We start from the raw sequence: 22034 nt of genomic DNA, 5'->3' as shown, positions 1-22034 counted from the left end.
GAGGGGGATGGGGATCTGTGGCGCGTGCAGGTACTGTGATTGACAGGCAGATTTTACACAGCCCTGCGCTGATTGGACCAAATGAACCGGGAGCGGTGGATTTTTGCAAAACAAATAACAGGCTCCAGGTGGAGCTAGAAGCGCAGGGTTTTTTCTTAAACAGTCTAATTTATGTTGTTCTATCGGAGCATAGTGTTGGTTTCAATGAATATGACAAAAAAATATGATCAAATAAGTTGTCGACCGCAGCTTTAAAGGGACACAAGGCAGCATTTTTATGTTAATAAATCATCTTCGTAAGTCAGTATATGGTTAAATGACTCATTACATGACGAATGAAGACTCTCTCGCCCGCCCCTACCGTCTGTAGGAAGAATACCCCACTTGCAAGTTCGCTGTATCCGACCCAGTGTCCTTCAGTCTCGTAAAGATTCAGATATAGAAAGCATTTACTCCCAGACACTAGGGGGAGCTAGTAGAGAAATAATACTCAGACTTGCCTTGTGTGCCTTTAAGATGTCTGTACTGTTTGTTTAGTAAAAACGTTAATGAAATGATAATGTTTAATAAAGACATATTTAAAAGATTGTTGTTTTATTCATGTTCTCATAATTAATTATCAAACTCTGCTTTTATAAGCACCAGGGTTGTTCCACCGGACGACTTCTTCTATTCTCTTCTTTGTGTTTGTTTTTTAATTTGATTGCTTGCGTCGCCCCCTGGCGGTTCAAAAAATAGTGCAACAGCGATCCGCGGAGGCTTGCGTTGTGGACCAAAGCGCGAGTATAAACAAAGCTTGACACTCTTGACCTTATGTATTAGGCAAGGCCTGTATAGCATATTTCATACACAGAGGTCATTCATATACGTAATCACATCGAAAGGTCACACGTTACATATGTGAAACGCACACTTGCTGACTATTTTAAACAATAAACTGACACAAAGACATTAATTAATATCATTCCTCGTACAACAATGTCTGAACGCTCCTCTAAACACTTGGGCAGTAATTACCAGTACCCACCACTTATACCACGGGCCTGTTGAATGCTTTATTCTGATTGGCTGAGAAACGTTCCATGGGTGTTGATTATTTTTCTGTAAACCATACACTTAACCTTTTAAATGCCTTTATAAAAAACACCAGAGCAATGTTTGTGGTAACTGTGGTATAAGAGGAATAATTTACTACGCTTCCACCTTGGGTGTGCATTATTTTCTTATAAGTCGTCAATTATTCCTTACTTATAAAAGCTTTGATTTAACTGAAGGGGTTTGTTGTAACTACCGTAGGTCTTTGGTGAGGTCTGTGAATGTTGTGTGTGTGTGTTTGTCTCACACTGGCCGAGACAGCTACATTAGGCGTGTGTGTGTGATGATACATGTGTCAGGTATTTTGTTCAGTATGGAGGAGTGTTCAGCTGTTATCATGTAATGCTGTGATACATCTCAAGAATCTCATTATATAACACACATTTATTATGATGATTTATTTGTTGTCAGCTTTAGTACAGTTTAACATCTACTGGTTATAACAGTTGTTTGTTTGACTTTTGTACGGCACTAAGCTGCTCTTTAGGTTTTTATTTTTAGCATTCAATTCAAATGTGGTTATATAATTCCAGTATGGGAAAGTTGTCTGTCAGAGTTTTAGTGCTGAAGAGGAAACATTTGTGGGAAACTGAGGAGTATTTTGGTATTTTTGGGCCTGCGTTCCAAAACCTGGTGAGGTCACTACGTAAGCAACGTTTCATGGGTGCATTCCCAACATGAACACTTTTTCAAAAGCACCAAGATAACTTCTGATGACAGTTTTTCTCCTAGTAGGTTTTTCAATCCCTAGGGAGTCAGCTGACATTGGCTTAACTTAGCACCCTTTACATTATTACTTCACTCGCTACTATGGTTTTATCTTTGCCACTGTATTCTGCTGCTTATGTTGTCCATTGATTTTTCTGTGTTTTCTCCTGCATCTCTTAATGTAAAGCTGCTTTAAAACGATTAACAATTGTGAAAAGCGCTAAATAAATAAAATTTAATTGAATTTTGAGATCACATTCGATGCTTTGTAGTGCAATCCCATAACTCATTGTGATGAGCTCTGCTGATAAATCAAGTGAAATGTTTACAATAATTTTAATTTGAAGTATTTTAGCACAATAGTTTTGTGCTGTTTTCTGCTTATTAGATGATGGTGTTTGGCTCAGACAGAGTTAAAAATAAATGAAGAGCAGCTGTTTGTGTGACTATTCACTTATCAGGTTGCATATATGAGTCTTAGAAGACAGCTGCTTGTATAGACAGTATACAGTAATACAGCTTATGTTTTCATTAGGGTGCACTCACATTATCCCAACCTAACCGCGCGTTTGACCCCAAAGTCTGGTTTGTTTGACTAGTCTGATCGCTCTGTACCGTGCCCAGCCATGCCCACTCACCTTCATCTGACTTCATAAAGCCTTCTGATGCACGCAGTACAGTTACATGAATGTGTGAGCTGCACACACCACGCGACAGACCAACTGTCTGCTAATTTTTATTGTATTGAAAGGAGTGGTGTAGTCTGATCAGAAGAAAAGTATGCCTGCAAACGCGTGAATTGTAGTATTTTCTCAATTGAATGCAAAAATACCTTGTGCACATGTGCAGAAGAATTGTGCTTCACATCTAATATTTACGTATCACATGCATCATGATTCTTGTAACAGAAATATGCAATCATAAGGCAATGGCAACATACATTACTGAGGTGGGGGGTCACGTGCTGTACATTCTGCAGCATTCATGTCTTTTATAACATTACATAAAGAAATAAAATATCTAGAAACTTCTTAAGACAACTTAACTTTGACTTTGTACATTTATCCAGAGATTAAAGGGAAACTTCACCCATTTGCATTAAGCTTTGTACCGTTAGAACCCCAGTCATGTTTTTGAATGGTCGTGCATCATTCCCTCAGTTTCCCCTGAGAGGGGAGAAATACTGATTTCAGTGAGGCACTTCCTTCTTTCAATGATGTAAAAATCGTCATTTTGCGTCATTGAAAGAAGGAAATCCTGTATCTCTATTGAGTGTAAAAGACTATAGACACTCATTCCTCATTTTTCCAAGGTGGGGGCTATGGGTGGGACCCACTCACGCTTCAGACCAATTACAGATCAGTGGGTGGGACTTACGAAAATATATGAACACAGACGGAAAAAAAACGATCAGCCGCCATCTTTATGCTAAGCTAAGCTAAACAGAAGTTGTGGAGCGAGCCAGACTTCATGTTACAATAACAGTGGAAGTTAATCAATATGATATAGAAGAGGGTGATTTTACAAGCGTGATGCTCTAATCGGCTGTTCATTGCACCTTTATTAGCCACAATACAGCAAAGAGCTCAGGCAGATGAAGGAACAGAAGCCCGAGTCGAAGCCGGAGCCTGGGCTTTGGCTGGGTAGAGGAGCCCGGGGAAGACACCGCAACCATCGGCCTCTACTAAGGTGGCATTTATATACACAATAGCATATCTGAGCGGTGTTTTATATGTCTATATTGTGAGAGCAGTGAGGCCGATATAACACAGATGTAATTACAGTAAACGAGAGACAAAAAGAAAATTGGTAAAACTAAATAAACATTTAAAATGCATACCCTTTTTTAAGTACTTGAAAAGACATTTGTACTGCGGATCTGAAACAGCACGTTACTGTTTGAATAAGACTTTGCTACACACCAGGCCAGAGTGTTATTGTGTGTAACACAATGTAACATCACGTTTAAAGCAACACTAAAGACTTATGGCTCTTTGCTCCCCCTACAGGTTAGAAGTGTAATTGTTCATTACCACTATCGTAAATACTGCAGCATAGCTGGCTCTGATTGGATTGTAGGTCTGCCGTAAAGCAAGTTTTTGTAGTTTTCACTCGAACTACAGGACCACTACCCGACGGTTGGGAACTTCTTTAGTGCGGTTTTGGTCGATAGAGGGCTGGAAAGCGAATGTGAAAGTGCCATTCACCCCGTTTTGTGTGGATGAACCACTGAAACTTTTTTGGAAACGTTATTTTAAGGTAAAAAAACTCTTTGGTGTTGCTTTAAAGTAAGTCATGATTGGTGTCTGTCAGACACAGTGGTGATGGCTATTTTCTTTGTTTTACTAACGTGGCATTTATGTACACAATATCATATCTGAGCCGTGTTCCGATTAATGGGAGTGGCTTGCAGAGCTGTGCATTGTGGTGCATAGTGGTAGTTGTAGTTTTTCATACAAATGTGCTCTAAAGTCACATTTTGTCTTTTCTCGGTCAAATTGGCACAACATTCTACGTTTATGTTACATTTTGACTACAAATATGACTCACTTTCCATAAAGATTAATGTTCCTATCGGTGAAATGGCCCTTTAAGCGTGAACTCGCTGAGAGATGCTGTGCACTGCGTTGCCAAGTCCTCTGCTTTTTTGGTGGAGTTCAGATTTGGGAAACTTTAAACTGTTTAAGCGAGGTGATTTCTTTCTGTGGTATAAAGATTAAAGGATTTTGTTCATTAGTTTTTGGTATTTGGGCTGTGAATAGTCATTGGGATGCTTTTGGGCTGGTTTTGAATATCCAATGGTATGGTTTTGATACTCAAATACCCTGGTTGTGCACCTGCGCAGACGTTTGTTTTGCATTATATAGAATGTAAATGTAAACCAACATTTTATCAGATTGCAATGTTTAAGGGACACGTAAAGGTTGTAAACTGTACTGTCATAACCTGCAATCGGATTGACAAAATATTGTGCATGTTAACATAGCCACCGTGTTACCAGCCGTTCATCTGACAGATAACTCATTGACATTAGTGTACCATTATGTCATTCATGGGTTTGGCATGAACATGTCAACAACACTAATTATGAATTTGTAACATTTAAAAAAAATAGTGCTGGGAAAAGATTAATCGCGATTAATCGCATACAAAATAAAATTGATTTTTGCCATAATATACAAGTGTGTGCCGTGTGTAATTATTATGTACATATAAATACACACACGTTCATGTATGTATTTAAGAAACATTTACATGTGTATATATATTTATTTATATTTTTATATATTCTATATTATATATACATTTAAAAAAATGTATATATATATATAAAAATCTGACATGAATATATGTATGTGTGTGTGGTTATACACAATAATTACACACAGTACACATACATTATTATGCAAAAAATAGCTTTTAATTTGTATGCGATTAATCACGATTAATCTTTTCCCAGCCCTAAAAAAAACATTTGTGTATTTGAAGTAAGTTTATTAAACTTTAAAAGTAATGTGAGTACAGTATACTCATTTAAATGCACCAGATTCTCCCCAAAAGTCAGTGTATTTGATACAGTGTTATAAATGAGTTGACATGATGTTGTTTTCTCTGTTTTTCTATGTGTTTGCTGTCCTGGTTTGGCGTTCATATCTCTTAATACACAGAAAACAGCCAAAGGTAAGAGACATAAACACACATTTATTCTGTTGTTTATCTGACACTGCACGCATGTTAACAGATGCTGCGTCTCCTCTGGGAATCTTAAACATGCGTTTTCAAGTGATGCATTTAATACACAATGCAGATTGTTTAGTGTTCTTCCGATGCACGTGCAGACAGATGGTCTGTGTGAATGTGTCAGGCCTGAAAGATCTACAGTGTGTGAATCTGTCCGTGTACATTCAGTCAAAGCTGCATTGTTGCTGGATCTCTCGCTCGAGGATGAAGGGCAGACGTTGTGTTTGGCAGACATACAGACTGCAGTTCAGTTCGGTGGGGCTTCAGGATTCTGGGTCTCTGGTTTTTTTTTTCTCTCTGTTATTGACCAGTCACCCACGCTGAAGGGCAGGTGCCAGTTAATGGAAAGAGTTTCTCAGATTTCACCATTTAGAGATGAAGGGACTAAACATATACTGGAGCCAATTCTGCATAGAAGAGACGGCTCTTCAAAACAGCATTTCATATTTATTCATTTAATTTTGCACGCAAATTTATGATGAAAAACAGCATTATGGATGCGCAGTTTATCTGTTATGAATGCGACAATTCTGAATTTGCACTTACGTAACTATGGAAAATAATAAAAAAAATGCTTTAAAAACTTTAACAGAGACTTTGCATGGGTAGTTATACTGCCAAATATTGAAGATAGTATTATGGGTAAAAACTTGACTTTTCAAAATAAGGTTGACATTTGCATGAAATTGCCCTAATGCAAAAACAATCATATTTTTCGTTTTATCCCAGCAGTTCATTTTTACTATCTGATAAAATAATCTTACACAATTTTGCTTCACAAAAGTAAGTAAGTGTTTGTGTATGAAAGTTTACATATTTTTAAATAAAATACTCATGAAAACAATGAAAGACAGTAGTAATTCATTTAAAAAATAACATTATTTTGTGTATTTGGTGAAATTCAATGTGTTCACGTGGTTAATGGTTCAAAAACACATTATTTTTCACATACCGTACATTATTATCATGGTTTCCCGCAGAACATGTGTTAGTTAAGGTGGGTGGGGCCGGGGGCGTGGCAATCAAAGGGGCAGGGCGTACGCGTCATGATGAAAATGAAAATATTTTTATTTAAAAATCTCAAATAAAACTTAATTTTGAAGAAACTATGACAGAAAATGAACACATACTAGATTATTAATTAATTAAATGTTTAAAAAAAAAATTCTAACAGGAATAGCGTGATGAAGTGAAACTAAAGGGTTAATAAACACAAACTAAAGCAGATGTTGTAGAACGTAGATAGCGCGAAGATTGTAAAAACTGATTATTTCCCACTATTTATTACATTATCTTAAAGGAGTACAATAACAGGCTTAAATAAACCCAAAACATAAGTCCATTTACAGTTCTCACGGCCACGAGTTTTATCAACTACAGACATGACGGACCATCTCATTTCTGCCGTGTGGCGCGCGTGGACGCTCGTGGTGTGAAGCGCATCTGTGCTATTCTCCGAGAAGCACTTGATGCCATTTTGTGCAGCAATTTTTTTTTTGGACGACCTAGTTAAGGTGGTAGGGTTTCCCAACTTAGGCGGGCCGCCCGAACTCCAAAGTGCTGCGGGAAACCCTGATTATACTTTTTGAAATGTGTCACTTTGTACTCATTGTTCTGGTGCTTTTGGGTTAGTTTTGAATGTTCATCGGGTTGGTTTTGATACGCAAATCTGACAAACCTGGCTGTGCACTTGTTCAGACATTTGGTTTGGATTATATATAAAGTAACATTTTAATCAGATTGCAATGTTTAGGATTCATGTAAATGGTATTGTCATAACCTGCAGTCGGATTGACAACATTTGTTGCATGTAAATATTGCCATTGTGTGCATTGTGCAGTGCTACAGAGTCATTAACTGTTTAGCTTTACATGATGTTGATTTTCTCAGGGATTTTAACCAATAGTAATGTAGCGTGAGATTTGAAACGCTTCAATTCAGTGATTCATGGCTTAATAATGTTCATAAACAAATCACTCAGCGTGATCATTTTCTTCCATTTCAATTAGCTTTTGCTTTTTTAGTTGTTTTGTATGTTGTCTAAATAAAAAGCTTTTAGTTTCAGTTTTGAGATTTCAGTTTAACTGTCTTAAACTCGAGTTAGCTCAGCATCATTGGCCTTTTTGGTAAGTTTCTGTATTACTATCAACACTTTTGAGTTATTTCGTTCTGCTTCAGCTTCACATTGGTTATTGAGTCCTCATGTGTCTGTGTTTACAGTCTCTTTAACATCTGACTCACTCTTCTTCATCTGAACATTTGGGTCGATTTTACAGACGAAAGACTTCATCTGTTCCGCGGTGATCCCAAGAGATGATGAGAAAAACAACAACATCTCTCTTTATTACTACAGAACAGTCATAATAATAGGAAATGATGAAGAATTAAACATTAAAAACTTTATTTTGTTTGTTTGAGAAGGGAAGATCTCTTTTGAGGTTCCCCGTATTCTTCTCTCATACGGATGGGACAGCGGGCACTGTTTCTCTAGGAACGCTCTTTTCCAAAAGCAGGAATTTATCCAGATCTCTTCAGATTTATGTTTTGTAATTAACTGTGTCTTTACAAAAGGCTTTTTCTCATCTGTTATAGCCGCTGCTAAACTTTAGCTAGATGTGTCTCACTGTTTCATGCTTAGATTTTATAGCTCAGGAGACTTAAAGAGATAAAGTAGTTACCCACCCTTGTGTTTTTTAAATCTTTTTTTTTTTAAACAAAAGGGATATTTTTCATAAAGTGTTGTTTTGGGTTTTCTGTTTTCCAGTGGGAGTGGACTGTGACCTCCTTCTCAAACATATAAATAATGATGAAATGTTTGTGTGAACCACTTTAACCCTTCAGTGGAGATCTCAGTTAGATCTTTCTCTCAGGAAAAACATCTGAGAAACTTAAGCAGAGATCTCGTTTTGTTCTTCATTTAATCTCATTGATTATAAACTTTGCATGTTAACAGAGGAAGTATTCTGATGAAACTCTTTTCATTTTTTTAATAGTTCTGCATTTTCCTGCAAATGTGTAAAGTGTGGTGTGGGATCATCTGGTCTCATTCAGTTAGTTTGTTGGGTTTGAGACAAGCAGCATCATGTTTTTCTGTCTGACACAATTCAACACACATGAATTCATCTTTTGTGTCTGGGTGTCGAGTGGTCCAGTTTGAGTAGATACATGACACAACATGTTAAACCCTCTCTCTCTGTGTATGCAGGTGTTTGCCTTCGATCATTGTTTTTGGTCTATGGATGAGTCGAACGTCCTGAAGCATGCTGGTGAGTTACTGAATCACTCTCTCTCTCTCTCTCTCTCTCTCTCTTCACTGTGCTGGATAAACTCACACAAACCTGATAATTATGGATTATATTTGGTATTGTGATATGCAAAGCCCAGGAAATAACACAGCTGCAGGATTGTGCCGTTCCCAGGAGTGTTAACATGAGAGGACTGTGAGAAAAGCTTGAGAGAAACACTTTAGATCAGCAGAAATCCACACGCTGGTTCAGGATTATCACGGTTCATTCACTGATCGTCTCATTCATATTACACACTAGAGTAGATATGGCAAGCTCTAATCTCATTGGCTGACTTTATGCAACGTCTGGGTGAAAGTTCGCACTGTTTTTTTTATGATCAATTCGAATGTCATGTTTACAATGTCCCACACTGCAAAAAATGACTTTCATACTTAGTATTTTTGTCTTGTTTTAAGTACTTATATGTCTAAAAATTCCAATTTAAGTGAATTTGCATAAAACAAACTTTTTGTCTTAAAACTACTATTATTATTTTCTTAGGTAATTTTGCTCATCAAGATAATTCATCTAGATTTTAGAATTTTAAGATATTTGTACAAGATAATCTGTGGATTTGATCAAATATGTAATTTCACTGCTAGTGGTTGCCATATGAAAAAAACAGCGGTGTCACTTGATGATGTTATGAAGGAATGTGGATTTGTGTATTGATGGAAGTCTGGTAGTTTTTACCTTCACTGCTGATTAGAAATCAGTCTAACAAGACTTATAAACCATGTTTGTTCAAGGACAAAGGACCGCAGTCAATTATTCTGTTTATACCACGATTACCACAGCCATTGCTCTGGTGGTTTTTTAAAGACATTTGACAAGTTAAACATTTCTCAATCAATCAGAATAGCATTCAACAGCCCTAAGGTATAAAGTTTTATAACTAGTATGTTAAAATGTAAGTCAACAGAGTGGCTTGATGGAAACAATGCTATACTGCATGTGATGCTGCTGAGCTCGACCTGCCTATTAAATCTCGCAAGAAAGACATGATATTACTGCTTTTGGATGGATCTTGCTATTGTATGATGTCTTATGCCGATCAATCTGCGCAGTGCTGCATGAACTCGAACACATGATTTTTACTGCAGTAAAAGCAAAAACTGAGGATAACCTGGACATTTGGGATAATGTACACATGAACAAAATACATATAACATTTTGCTGGTATAGTTTTTGCATATTTTAATGCTGCGATCTTACATATCTTTGAAAGATACTATTTTTAGATCAATTCATAGACTGTGAGCTCCATTTGAAATAAAGCACACAATAAAGTCAAACCCTGATGTATTATTTTTTGGCTAAGGCATGACAGTTTACATGTTGAAGCCTGCCAACATAAAGCTTACCGACTTTACAGTCATGTTCCTGTTCTTACATGGATAATCTTGCTGTGTGTCTTTCATCTGTCATTCTTACAAATTATTGGATGCAAACATCTATATTCATAAAGCCGCTAATAGAAGGTTTTGTATTGATTCATATAATCATACTGATAATGAAAGTCTTTCAGGAAAAAACATTTGAAGTTGTGAGATTATAATTAGAGGACTGTAAAATGATCTGCAGATTACAAATACCATGTTGGTTTGTAAAGGAGCAGTCGAAGTAAAAGTGAGCAACATAGTGTGTGGTGTACATCAGGGGTCTTCAAATACTCTTCTTTGAGGGACAGATTTTAAAAATGTAAATATGATGCGGGCCAAACTTTTACCCCTATTTTTACCTTTTATATATATTACAATTTTGCCTATTATATATATATTACAGTGTAAATAATCAACACAAGTATTTTTGTAGAGCACAAAGTGTAATGCAGAGCTCTTAAACTTCTTTTTTATAAATGTTCAACGTTCATAAATTGTTAAAGGGACAATAAGTAGGATTTACCCCCATCTAGTGGTAAAATTGTATTTTGCATTCAAACGAATCGTGCTCTCTAGCGCCTCGCTTTTCCAAATGCGTGTTGCAACTACGGTAGTTGTTATGTACTCACTGATCTCCGTGTCCGTTTCAGCTGGTTCACGTGTTCTGAATGAAAACGCGTTGTGGAAATGCGTTGGTAGGCTAGTGCTTTTTGTCCCTCTCTGCTATTATAGTTTATCAATATGGCGGAATGACATGGAAGCCTCCTTGTACTTACCCGTTTAATGTAAGTAAAGAGAAGAAATTCTAAGCTTACAAAGAAAAGTCAGATCACTGGCAGAGGTCATTTGACACCAACAAGGACATATTTATGAATAAAGACATTGATTTTGATTAATGAAACACTTAAAACCTTTCTTACTGTCCCTTTAAATTTTAAAAGTATTCACAAAATATAGTCTCCTAATGACTAAAATTGCACTTCATGTTTTCATTTTTAATATTTTAAAGATATATTGGCTAAACCACCTTTCAATTGTACACTACATTCGGACACGACTGTCAGAGTTCCCCCCCTAGTGGCAGTCGTGTTGAAAATTCAGTCTAAGGGTAAATCCATGTCAACAGGTGAGAGAAGATCATTGCAGCGCAAGAGCCTTTAATCTATGAATATATTTATACTTAAAGCTGCCGTCGGCAACTCTTGAGGATTGAGCAGTTTCCAAATGTTTACAATTTCATGTTCCTCCCCCACTACCTCCGAGCAACCCCCCTCAGAGCACGTTCTCGTAAGCGCGTGTGCAAAAGTATTATTGTGAACGCATACTTAGCAAGAATACTTAGATTACTTACATAACACTCCGAAATACAATCAATGGTTGATAAAGCACAATTACCTGTTGAGAAGAAATGTGGCAAGCTCTGCATCCAGCTTGAAATCTCGTAGATTCCTTTCAAATGCCGGTCCGATATTGATCCTAGTTTTATTACGGTCACAGTCGCTTTCTATCTATGTTTCCTTCTTTTCATTGGTTGTTTTCCTAGCTCTAGTTGTTAACCGAGAAATCGGAAGTTTGTTACTGAAAGTTCTCTCCGCCATCACGCTGTTCAAACCAAAACAACTATGAATTCAGGCGGATGCACGTGATATTGTAACGCGCGCGAGGGGGATGGGGATCTGTGGCGCGTGCAGGTACTGTGATTGACAGGCAGATTTTACACAGCCCTGCGCTGATTGGACCAAATGAACCAGCCTGCGCTGATTGGACCAAATGAAGCGGGAGCGGTGGATTTTTGCAAAACAAATAACAGGCTCCAGGTGGAGCTAGAAGCGCGGGGTTTTTTCTTAAACAGTCTAATTGATGTTGTTCTATCGGAGCATAGTGTTGGTTTCAGTGAATATGATCAGAAAAAAAGATAAAATAAGTTGCCGACCGCAGCTTTAATAATTTACTTTTCAGTAATCGATAGCCCCTTTTCGACTTTCCATCCGGTTTATTGGCCGTCATTTGTACAGTGGAAAGGTAAAAGTAACCACGCTGATTTTAAAACAGACAGGCTAGCCCTGGTGTACTGTATGTTATATGAACATTTCATAAAGTTAACATTGATCTCTCCACTGTAGATAATATAAATGTAACGGGTGTTGCTTTAATGAAAGCGATGAGAAGGGGAATCCATGTGCAAAAGGTGTTTATTGTGTAAAATCCCAATAAGGGCCAGCAAACAAATCCAAAGGGTTAATCCAAAATCAGAATCCAAATACAGGCTCAGGTTCAGGGCAGGCAGAGTAACAATCAAAATCCAGAAACAGGCACAGGTCAAAACAGGAACAGATACAGATAACAGGTCAAACAGAATACAGGCAGATAAACAGAATGTGGCGATGTAATAATCAGCCAGGAACAGCTATACAGGAAGTGCTTAAATACAGACAGACAGGAAGTGTGAACTGTGACATGGCATGATGTATATCAAAATAAAAGCCAGAACAGAACAGGATGTCAAAATAAAAGTCCAAAATACAAAAATACACAAAATACAACCAGAACACATAACAAAACCATTACAACAAAATATTGCAGATTCTCTCTCTTTGTATCTCTCTTAGATGAATCCAATAAAAAAATGCATTTCTTATTGCCCATTTACTTAAGTTGTGACATCAACACAAGCTTCTGCAGTCCAACACTGCTGTTGAAATATATTTCAGAAGTAGATTTCATCCTTTGCTTTATATGCACAAAGCTGTGTCAGTGCTTGGAAATCAGATGATGTCTGAATATTGAAAGAGTTTGTCTGTATTTAGCTCTTCACACAGATGTGAAACAGTGAATGGCTCATTTAAGATATTTTAAAAGATGAAGCCCTGATCTCTGGCCTGTTCAGATGACTTAGAGGAGTTTTGTTGAAAAGCATAAAAAAATCAGGAAATGAGATTTTTAGAGATTTTTCCTCAGTGATTTGAAAGTAAATTGGTCTTTGTACGCTGCTGAAGTCAGAGAGAGAAAATGCAAATGCGATGATGAAATTGAGCTGCAATCGCATTTTTAAGATTGTGATGGTTGTATTTATTGGTTTCACAGGTCAGGAGGTTGTGTTCAAGTGCCTTGGGGAGGGAATCCTGGAAAACGCTTTTCAAGGATACAACGCCTGCATTTTTGCCTATGGACAAACAGGTACATGAACAGATCACATCAGTCAATCCTTGATTTACATGAATATTCTCTTTTTATAAATATAACATAGTGTGTATTTCTGACTGACATAAAAACATGCCGATTTATCAACACTAGATTATTTAATTTCAGAGAAGCAGTACAAAATACCAATAAGTAACGCATTGCGTTAATAGCGTAAAATAGCAAATATTTGATAAAATAATGGATAAAAGCATCTGCCAAATGCAAATGTAAAATTATCTGGTAATTTTCAGAATATAATTCACTTTTTGTTTATTAAATGTTGTAAAATCAATTTCTTGAAGCAGATATTTAATTTCTTATGTTGTTTAAAATCATACTGAGAGATATTATGTCTATCGATGTTAATGTTTATACTCTTGCTCATTCACTGTTAGTCTTTATTTAGATGCATTTATTTAGCGCACAATAAATAGTTGATAAGTAAATAAATGTACCCTCATATTTCAATGTTCAGTAAGTTTTCAGTAGTAGTTATTCAGTAAGTTTTAAAGTTGACTAAAGCTGAATTCCGGCAGATCTGAGAACAGGAAGTTTCTGTGTTTCCAATCAGACTTCAGTCAAAAGGCTCGGCGTCGTCTTTCCTCCACACATTCACGTCATTTCAGTCTCTTTCCTCTCCCTCCCTGTCCTGTTTTTCACACCAGCAGAATCTTTACATGTCATGTGATCTGTATGAACACGTCTGCTGTCTGAGATAACATCATGATAATTTTCTGTTGGTGGTCCGATAGGCTCGGGGAAATCCTTCTCCATGATGGGGAGCAGCGACCAGCCAGGACTCATCCCTCGTCTCTGCTGTTCTCTGTTTGAAAGAGTCTCCAGAGACCAGAATCAAGCTCATACCTTTAAAGTCGAGGTCTCGTACATGGAGATCTACAATGAAAAAGTCAGAGATCTGCTGGATCCCAAAGGGTGAGCAGAAAAACCCTGACATTCCTAAACGTCTCATTTGAAAATGTGTGAATATCATGAGGATTTCTCATTTCCTAAGACATTTGTGACGCTGGACCACAAAGTCACAAGTCCTCAAGTCATTGCACGGGTATATTTGTAGCAATAAGCAACAATACATTAGGACATTAAACTTACATCAACTGTAAGTTAGATGAGTTTACATCAAGTTAATACATCCCTCTCTTTTTTCAATATGTGCACTTAATCTTTGTACAGCGCATCGTGAATGTGTTAGCATTTAGCCTAGCCCCATTCATTCCTTAGGATCCAAACAGGGATGAATTTAGAAGCCATCAAACACTTCAATGTTTTCCCTGTTTAAAGACTGTTATATATGTAGTTACAGGAGTAAATATAAATCGTGGTGTGATGATGTTACTGCGCCAGAGGTCGAAGTGCTGCCACTAAGTGCTCTTCTGCCATTCAATATAGTTTTCATTTTTTATCTGCTTAAAAAATCACCACGTTTTATTTTGTGCTACCATATTTACTGGTGTAACTTTTCATGTAACAGGGTCTGGCGCTACCACTTTTAACATAGCTTAGCATAGTCAATTGAATCTGATTAGATCAGGGGTCTTCAACGTTTTTTGGGTCGGGGACCCCTTAGATGAGAGAAGCATGGAGCAGGGACCCCCTAATACTAAATGTGTAAAACAGAGATATTTAAGTAAGCAGTAAGGTACGAGAGGCTACCTTTTCGTATTAGGCACAACGCAAAGTGGTACAACTGATGACCAATCACAATCAAGGACTGTTTCTATTTTATAAATAGAAACAAACCATATTGTTACACCGCCATACTATATTAACATGCATAATTTTTTTGTTAAAATAGATTTTGTTTTTATATTAATATAATAATAATAAAAAAATAATATTATTTTAAGGTATTTGCAGTGTAATATATTTTCATTTTATTGTGAATTGGACAAGGGCTTTCAGTTTATAAAGATGACTGATCATGGTGAATGGCACAAAGACTGTCTATTCTGGTGGGGATAGGGGTTGTGCTAGCTACTTTATAATTTTGAGGTCTGTTGCCTTGCTCGTGTATCATCATTGTCACGAGTTTGAGTAACGCAGGTTTATTTTCTGCATAGCTTCATATCAGACTCAGGAGAACAACATGCAACGAGTCAGAGTGCATCTCTTTGGGGCAACTTTTTGAAAGGCGGATTTCAACCTGAATATTGCACAAAGCACTATCACGGCGTGCGTTTCATTCATTTTTAAAATCGAGCGATAGTTTTGTCACAGTTTAAAATGCAGACGCGGTGTGGTGTAATTTGCCTGTTGAATTAGCGCTTTAAATCTGAACCGCGCGAAACATCCGTCCAAGTTCAAAAATATAGATGAGACATGTCGCAATGATTCTAAAATAACATTCTGAAAGAAAGACACACATAAGATTTACCTGTTTTTTGATGACTTTTCTGTCGCTACTGTTGCTTCCTGAGTGGACATTTATAGTCTTTAGATATTTTATTTTGGTCCGCTGGCTAAACTGAACACGCGCCTTCAAACCTATGCGGCCACGCACGTGCACAACTTAAAGGGGACATGTAACGTTTTGTACATATATTTTACGTTTTTAACCAAAAAATAGCCTGTCGTTAAACATCATTTGGCGGACCCCCTGCAGTTCCGTCACGGACCCCCTGGGGGCCGCGGACCCCCGGTTGAAGACCCATGGATTAGATCATTATTATACCACGGGTCTGTTGAATGCTGCATTCTGATTGGCTGAGAAATGTTCTATGGGTGTTGATTATTTTTCTGTAAACCGCACACCTATCTTTTCAAATGTCTTAAAAAAAGGCACCAGAGCAATGTTTGTGGTAACCATGGTATAAGCGGAATAATTGACTCCGGTCCTTTGAATTATTTGAAAACAACGCATTACCACCTTGGTGTGTATTATTTTCCTATAATTCAAAGGACCGGAGTCAACTATTCCTTACGTATCGTGCCTAAAAAATTAACCAAAAAGTTTTGATATTTTTCCTATTTAAAACTTGACTCTACTGTAGTTGCATCATGTACTAAGACTGGCAGAAAATTAAAAGTTGTGATTTTCTAGGCAGATATGTCTAGGAACTATACTCTCATTCTGGATTAATGATCAAGGATTTTGCTGCTGTAACATGACTGCAGGAGGCGTAGTGATATTACCTAGTGCCTAAAAATAGTCCCCTGCTATTGAAAGTTACCAAGGGGACTATTTTCGGCTGCTGCCGATATATCATATCTGCCTAGAAAATCGCAACTTTTAATTTTCCGTCGATCTTAGTACATGACGTACATTTGAGCACTTGATTTTCAGAAAACAAGACTTAATATCATTTGTCAAATCAAGTTAATGTATCTCAATTTTAGAATGTTATAGAATTTAAAAAAATTTATGCTGGAAATCAAAGCAAAAAACTGTAAAACATAGGTTTTTTTTTTGCAGTGTGTTGTTTTTCTGTTAATGTTGTCACTGTTCTTGTGAAATCTGTAGATCATGTATCTCTCTTTCTCTTTGGTTTAAACCGCCTGCTATCCTGTATTAGTTTTTATCATCTCAATATCTGCAGGCTTTACAGGTTCATCTGAAGTCTCATCTGCTGGTTTGTGGAAAGCAGTCAGCTGCAGACGCAGACGCAGACACACAGAGCTCGTCTGCACCCTCTAGTGATGAAAGTGTTCAGACTCGGCTTTACTGATCTCAGATCTGCTGCTCTTTTAGTTTTTATACAAACACATTAAGATTTTTGTTTATATAAATGTTTACATTTGTTACATTGTAAAAGCCCACACCCACCAAGCTACATTATGTTGTGTGTTTTTCACACGGTTAATAAAATAAAACACACATCGTCTTGTCTTACGGTTCTGCTCACTCTCCCCGTCCCCACATACTAAAGACAACATGAGAGTAGGAACAATGTTTCATGAAGTTAAAGGACACTGATGATGTTCAGGTAGATCTGATGGTTTCTCTTCTTTCTGTACAGGAGCAGACAGTCTCTAAAGGTACGAGAACATAAAGTTCTGGGTCCGTATGTGGACGGTCTGTCTCAGCTGGCTGTGACAAGCTTTGAGGTGAATATATGTGTGTGTGTTTAACCAGGAGCTTCATATAACTGCAAACACATCATCAGAGGAGTCAGATGTTTCTCTTTCATGTCTCAGGAGTTCTCACTGATCTTTGTGTCAGACGTGTGGAGTCAGTTGTTGGATTGTTTGGTTTTGAGCTCATTAAAATCTCTGACATTTGATTTGATATCTAACATAATTTTCCTTCACAACAGGACATTGAATCTCTGATGTCAGAGGGAAATAAATCACGCACAGTAGCCGCTACAAACATGAACGAGGAGAGCAGTCGATCGCATGCGGTCTTCAGCGTTATCGTCACACAGACTCTCTATGATCTGCAGTCTGGGGTCAGTAGATCTTCATTAATCTGATGATGGTTTAGGATGTTGCTGATGTCATATCTTCTGTCTGTGTTTGTGATGGGATGCAGAACTCCGGTGAGAAGGTGAGTAAGATCAGTCTGGTGGATCTGGCCGGTAGTGAGCGTGTGTCAAAGACTGGAGCTGCAGGAGAAAGACTGAAGGAGGGAAGCAACATTAACAAGTAAGATCCTGTTTGACTCCATACTTGTGCTGGATGATGATGTCACGGGTATAAGTTAAGATGTAAACTACCAATGCAGATCTTAGCTGAACTGATGGTTGTATATGAACATGTGTTGTTGTGTTGTCTGTCTTCAGGTCACTCACTACACTGGGTTGTGTCATCTCTGCTTTGGCTGATCAATCTGCAGGGAAATCCAAGAACAAGTTTGTGCCGTACAGAGACTCCGTACTGACGTGGCTGCTCAAGGTGAATTATACAAAACCAAAGAATGAAAAGCAAGGCCGTGCAGAGACCTTTGGAAGGGCAGGTGCCTGAAATATAAAAAGGGCAAATTGAACAATTATTGCTGACACACATATTAAAGCGTAACTAAACCCCTGGTCAGAGCCTGACTCCACCCACTGGCAATATTTGAAAAATGCAAGAAAAGTGGGCAGATCCTAACGGAGATAGAGGGGACGAACTAAGCTCGTACCAAGTGTGTGGTGAGATCGTAACAAGGGCGTGGTGAGCTTGAACCTGCTTACGTCACGAGTTACTTTTTGGACCCAACATCCAATAGGAAAATTCAACTGCAGTAGCCACCGTTCAACCTGAAGAGGGCAGCACTCAGACGTTTTTACACCATATATTGTAGTATTGAAACACTTTATATCCATATGTCAAAAAACTTACTAAAATCAATGAACAGCACTAATAAACCATCATTCTTACAGATCATTAAAGGCGGAGTCCATGATGTTTGAAAGCCAATGTTGATATTTGAAATCACCTAAACAAACACGCCCCTACCCCAATAGAATCTGGACCTTCTGTTGATAGACCCGCCCCACACATACGCAACCCGGCATTTGATTTGATTTGATTGGCTATAAGTGTGTTTTGGTAGTCGGCCCGTCTAATTTTCCAAAGCGTTTTTCAAACATCGTGGACTCCGCCTTTAACTAAAATAAGTTGGTTAAGGGTTTAGTTACTCTTTAATATGGATTTAAATAGAAAAAGCTATACCGAATAGAAAACACCATTTTAATTTTAATATTTTCCTTGCAATTAGGGTACAAAAAAAATCTATAAAGACGTGTGTGTGTGTACAGTATGAAGTTTAGTGATAATGATATCATATATTGCATTATGACTATAATGGGGCATACACACCAAACTTGAATTCAATGATTTGAGCAAGTAGATGAAATACAAAGATGTGAACTCGCACAGGGGCGATACGAAACACACGCTTTTTGCCTCAAACTATTTATCTCAAGCAAATATTGAATATGGAAAATATATAATTTAAGCGGAAAATTCACACGACACGAAGTTAAATCCGGCGAGAAATCTAGAGCTGATTAATTTAATTCGATAATTCGATGATTTGCGTTTGGTGTCTTTGCAGCATAAGATATTATTAAGTTTACAGGCTATTGTGGATTTTATATATAAAATATAATTATATTCTAATTTGTTCTGAATTTAATTAATTTTTTTAATTATTTGAATATCAAAAACACCAATTATGAGGATAATTCAGAGGATTGTGCTGCATACATAGCAAACGTGAAACATCGCGTTCCTCGCTCTGGATTACGCGCGGGATATAACTTCATGTCATGCAAATCTTTCACTTGAGTTTAATATTTTCTACTTGCGCAGACACGTTTGAGGCTAATGCTGCGTTCACACCAGCCGCAGTAGAGGCGTCCAGCGCAAGTGATTTTAATGTTAAGTCAATGTGAAGACGCGTTGACGGGCGTCTGGAGGTCTCGCGGTGCGAGTGAGGTGTTAAGCACGGCACGGTAGACGTGATTCCGCTTCATTCGCGCGTCTAGTTTGGCGCGAATTGAGTGTTGCCGCGGCAAGCGCCTGAGTTGAAAAATTTGAACTTTGTCGGAAAAACGCACCGCGTTAATCAATCAGGATCAATTACAGGATGCGAGCGGAGTCGCAGAAGCCCCCCCATGATGCGAATTGCCGTGTGAATGTCTCGATGACTAGAATTTCACGCACGCCTTTCATGCGTAAATGAAACAAGTAAACTCAAAATGTTCAAGCGGCAAACTAGACGCGGTAGACTCAAATGTGACGCATTCAACGCAGCTGGTGTGAACCCACAGTAATAAAGTGAGCGAGTGTGTGACCATGCATTCATCATTGTTTATTGTATGCTGTGTGTATAAGTTTTTATGTAGCTGCTGTAGCTAATGCTACTTACATCTAAAGTTCTAGTTAATGTTACACACAATAATATAAACAAAAGCTCTGCATGCTCTTTCTTTTAAAATAATAATAAGTAACAAGTATACCGATTGGGCAGACCTTCATAAAGGGCATTTAATTACAAAAAAATGCCGCACTTTGGCCATCCTTTGGCACCCTCCTGTGTCACGGTACGTGTAAAACCGGATTGTGGAAAATAAAAGGAGAACTCAAACGCAGACTCAATACAAAAATATAACTATTTATTTAACTGAAACTGAAAACACCCACGATGGGGTAAAACAAGGAATAATCAATAATGTGATGAAACACAAATAAACTGGGGATATATGAACAAGTCACAGGATACATGAACACCGAATCTACCACAAACATCAAACAACGCACGCACACCACACAGAGAACACAAGGGCATTATAAAGACACCACATCAATGGGGAACAGGTGAACATAATTAATCACTTAAGACATGATTACATAAGGGAGTAGGGTAAAAGTGACAAGACACTGGGAATACGTGTTACCCATACATGATGTGACTACACACGCATTCCCACATAAAACACTGCTGCCCTGGTCCTGCCCTCTGGATAATAACCAAGGTCAGGCAAGACCATGACAGCCACAAAACACTGGGAACACGTGTCACACAGATATGATGTGAACACACGTGTTCCCACGTACACACACTGCTGCCCTGACCTTGCCCACAGAACATAGACCTGATCTACACTAAGGTCTGGCAAGATCACGACAGCAACAAGACACCGGGAACATGTGGCAGCCACACACAGAATGTGAACCCACATGTCCCCACACAGAACATGATACTGCCACGGTCCTGTCAGATGCACTCAGACCTACATCTAGCACGGATGTCTGACAGGACCATGACAGTACCCCCCACTTAAAAGACGGATACAAGACGTCACAAACAAAAACAAACAAAAACATTAAACACGAGAAACGAAAGACTGCACAACAGAAGACAACCACGACAACAATACCACAAACAACAAGGGTAAACAAACATAGGTAACAAACGGATTGGTGTGTTGTAACAAAAACAATATATGATGAAGGGGAGGTGGGGCAAAAAAAGGGGGATCAAAATGTCCAAGTGTAACAAAAGTCTTAAAGTCCTGCGGCTGAGAAGCCGACTGGTGACTTGTCTCCGGCTGCACCGGCGGGTGACGTGTCTCCGGCTGCGCCGGCGGGTGACGTGTCTCCGGCTGCGCCGGCGGGTGACGTGTCTCCGGCTGCGCCGGCGGGTGACGTGTCTCCGGCTGCGCCGGCGGGTGACGTGTCTCCGGCTGCGCCGGCGGGTGACGTGTCTCCGGCTGCGCCGGCGGGTGACGTGTCTCCGGCTGCGCCGGCGGGTGACGTGTCTCCGGCTGCGCCGGCGGGTGACGTGTCTCCGGCTGCGCCGGCGGGTGACGTGTCTCCGGCTGCGCCGGCGGGTGACGTGTCTCCGGCTGCGCCGGCGGGTGACGTGTCCCCGGCTGTGCCGGCTGCGAGACTCTCCTTGTTCTCCTCCTCCTTCGTCCGGATACAGGGAGATCAGGGTAGCGACTGGTCGCGGGAGTAGTCCCCAGCGTCGAGGAAACGAGAGTCGACCCTCCCATCCTGACAGCCCCGGTCCCAATACCTCTCGGGCTGGACGGAGCTGCGCGGGATCCGGCAGGCTCCGCTGGTCTCTCTGGTCGTTGCCGAAGCGCGAGACAGTCCACCAACTCCCAGTAGGGCAGCCCCAACAAACTCCCTCTCTCCTGCACTGGTGGTGGATCCCTCATGCCAGCCACCAGATAGGCGCTGGCCA

At 39.0% G+C, this 22034-nt stretch overlaps 1 protein-coding gene across 5 annotated transcripts in view; it reads left to right on the top strand.

The window, feature by feature from the left end:
* kif13a (kinesin family member 13A) overlaps window positions 1–22034 on the top strand; it is a 68117-nt gene that overhangs the window by 15543 nt on the left and 30540 nt on the right. For all 5 annotated transcript variants that reach the window (XM_055211604.2, XM_055211603.2, XM_055211605.2 and 2 more), the window contains exons 3-10: window positions 5472–5484; window positions 8750–8810; window positions 13298–13390; window positions 14149–14329; window positions 17371–17458; window positions 17668–17802; window positions 17886–17998; window positions 18136–18247. In XM_055211604.2, the coding sequence (XP_055067579.2) occupies window positions 5472–5484; window positions 8750–8810; window positions 13298–13390; window positions 14149–14329; window positions 17371–17458; window positions 17668–17802; window positions 17886–17998; window positions 18136–18247 (796 nt within the window). The remainder of the gene's footprint in view (window positions 1–5471; window positions 5485–8749; window positions 8811–13297; window positions 13391–14148; window positions 14330–17370; window positions 17459–17667; window positions 17803–17885; window positions 17999–18135; window positions 18248–22034) is intronic.

The sequence above is a fragment of the Misgurnus anguillicaudatus genome, chromosome 10 (assembly GCF_027580225.2).
Source record: "Misgurnus anguillicaudatus chromosome 10, ASM2758022v2, whole genome shotgun sequence".
Classification (NCBI taxonomy): Eukaryota; Metazoa; Chordata; class Actinopteri; order Cypriniformes; family Cobitidae; genus Misgurnus; species Misgurnus anguillicaudatus.
This window is presented reverse-complemented; position numbering and strand designations above follow the sequence as displayed.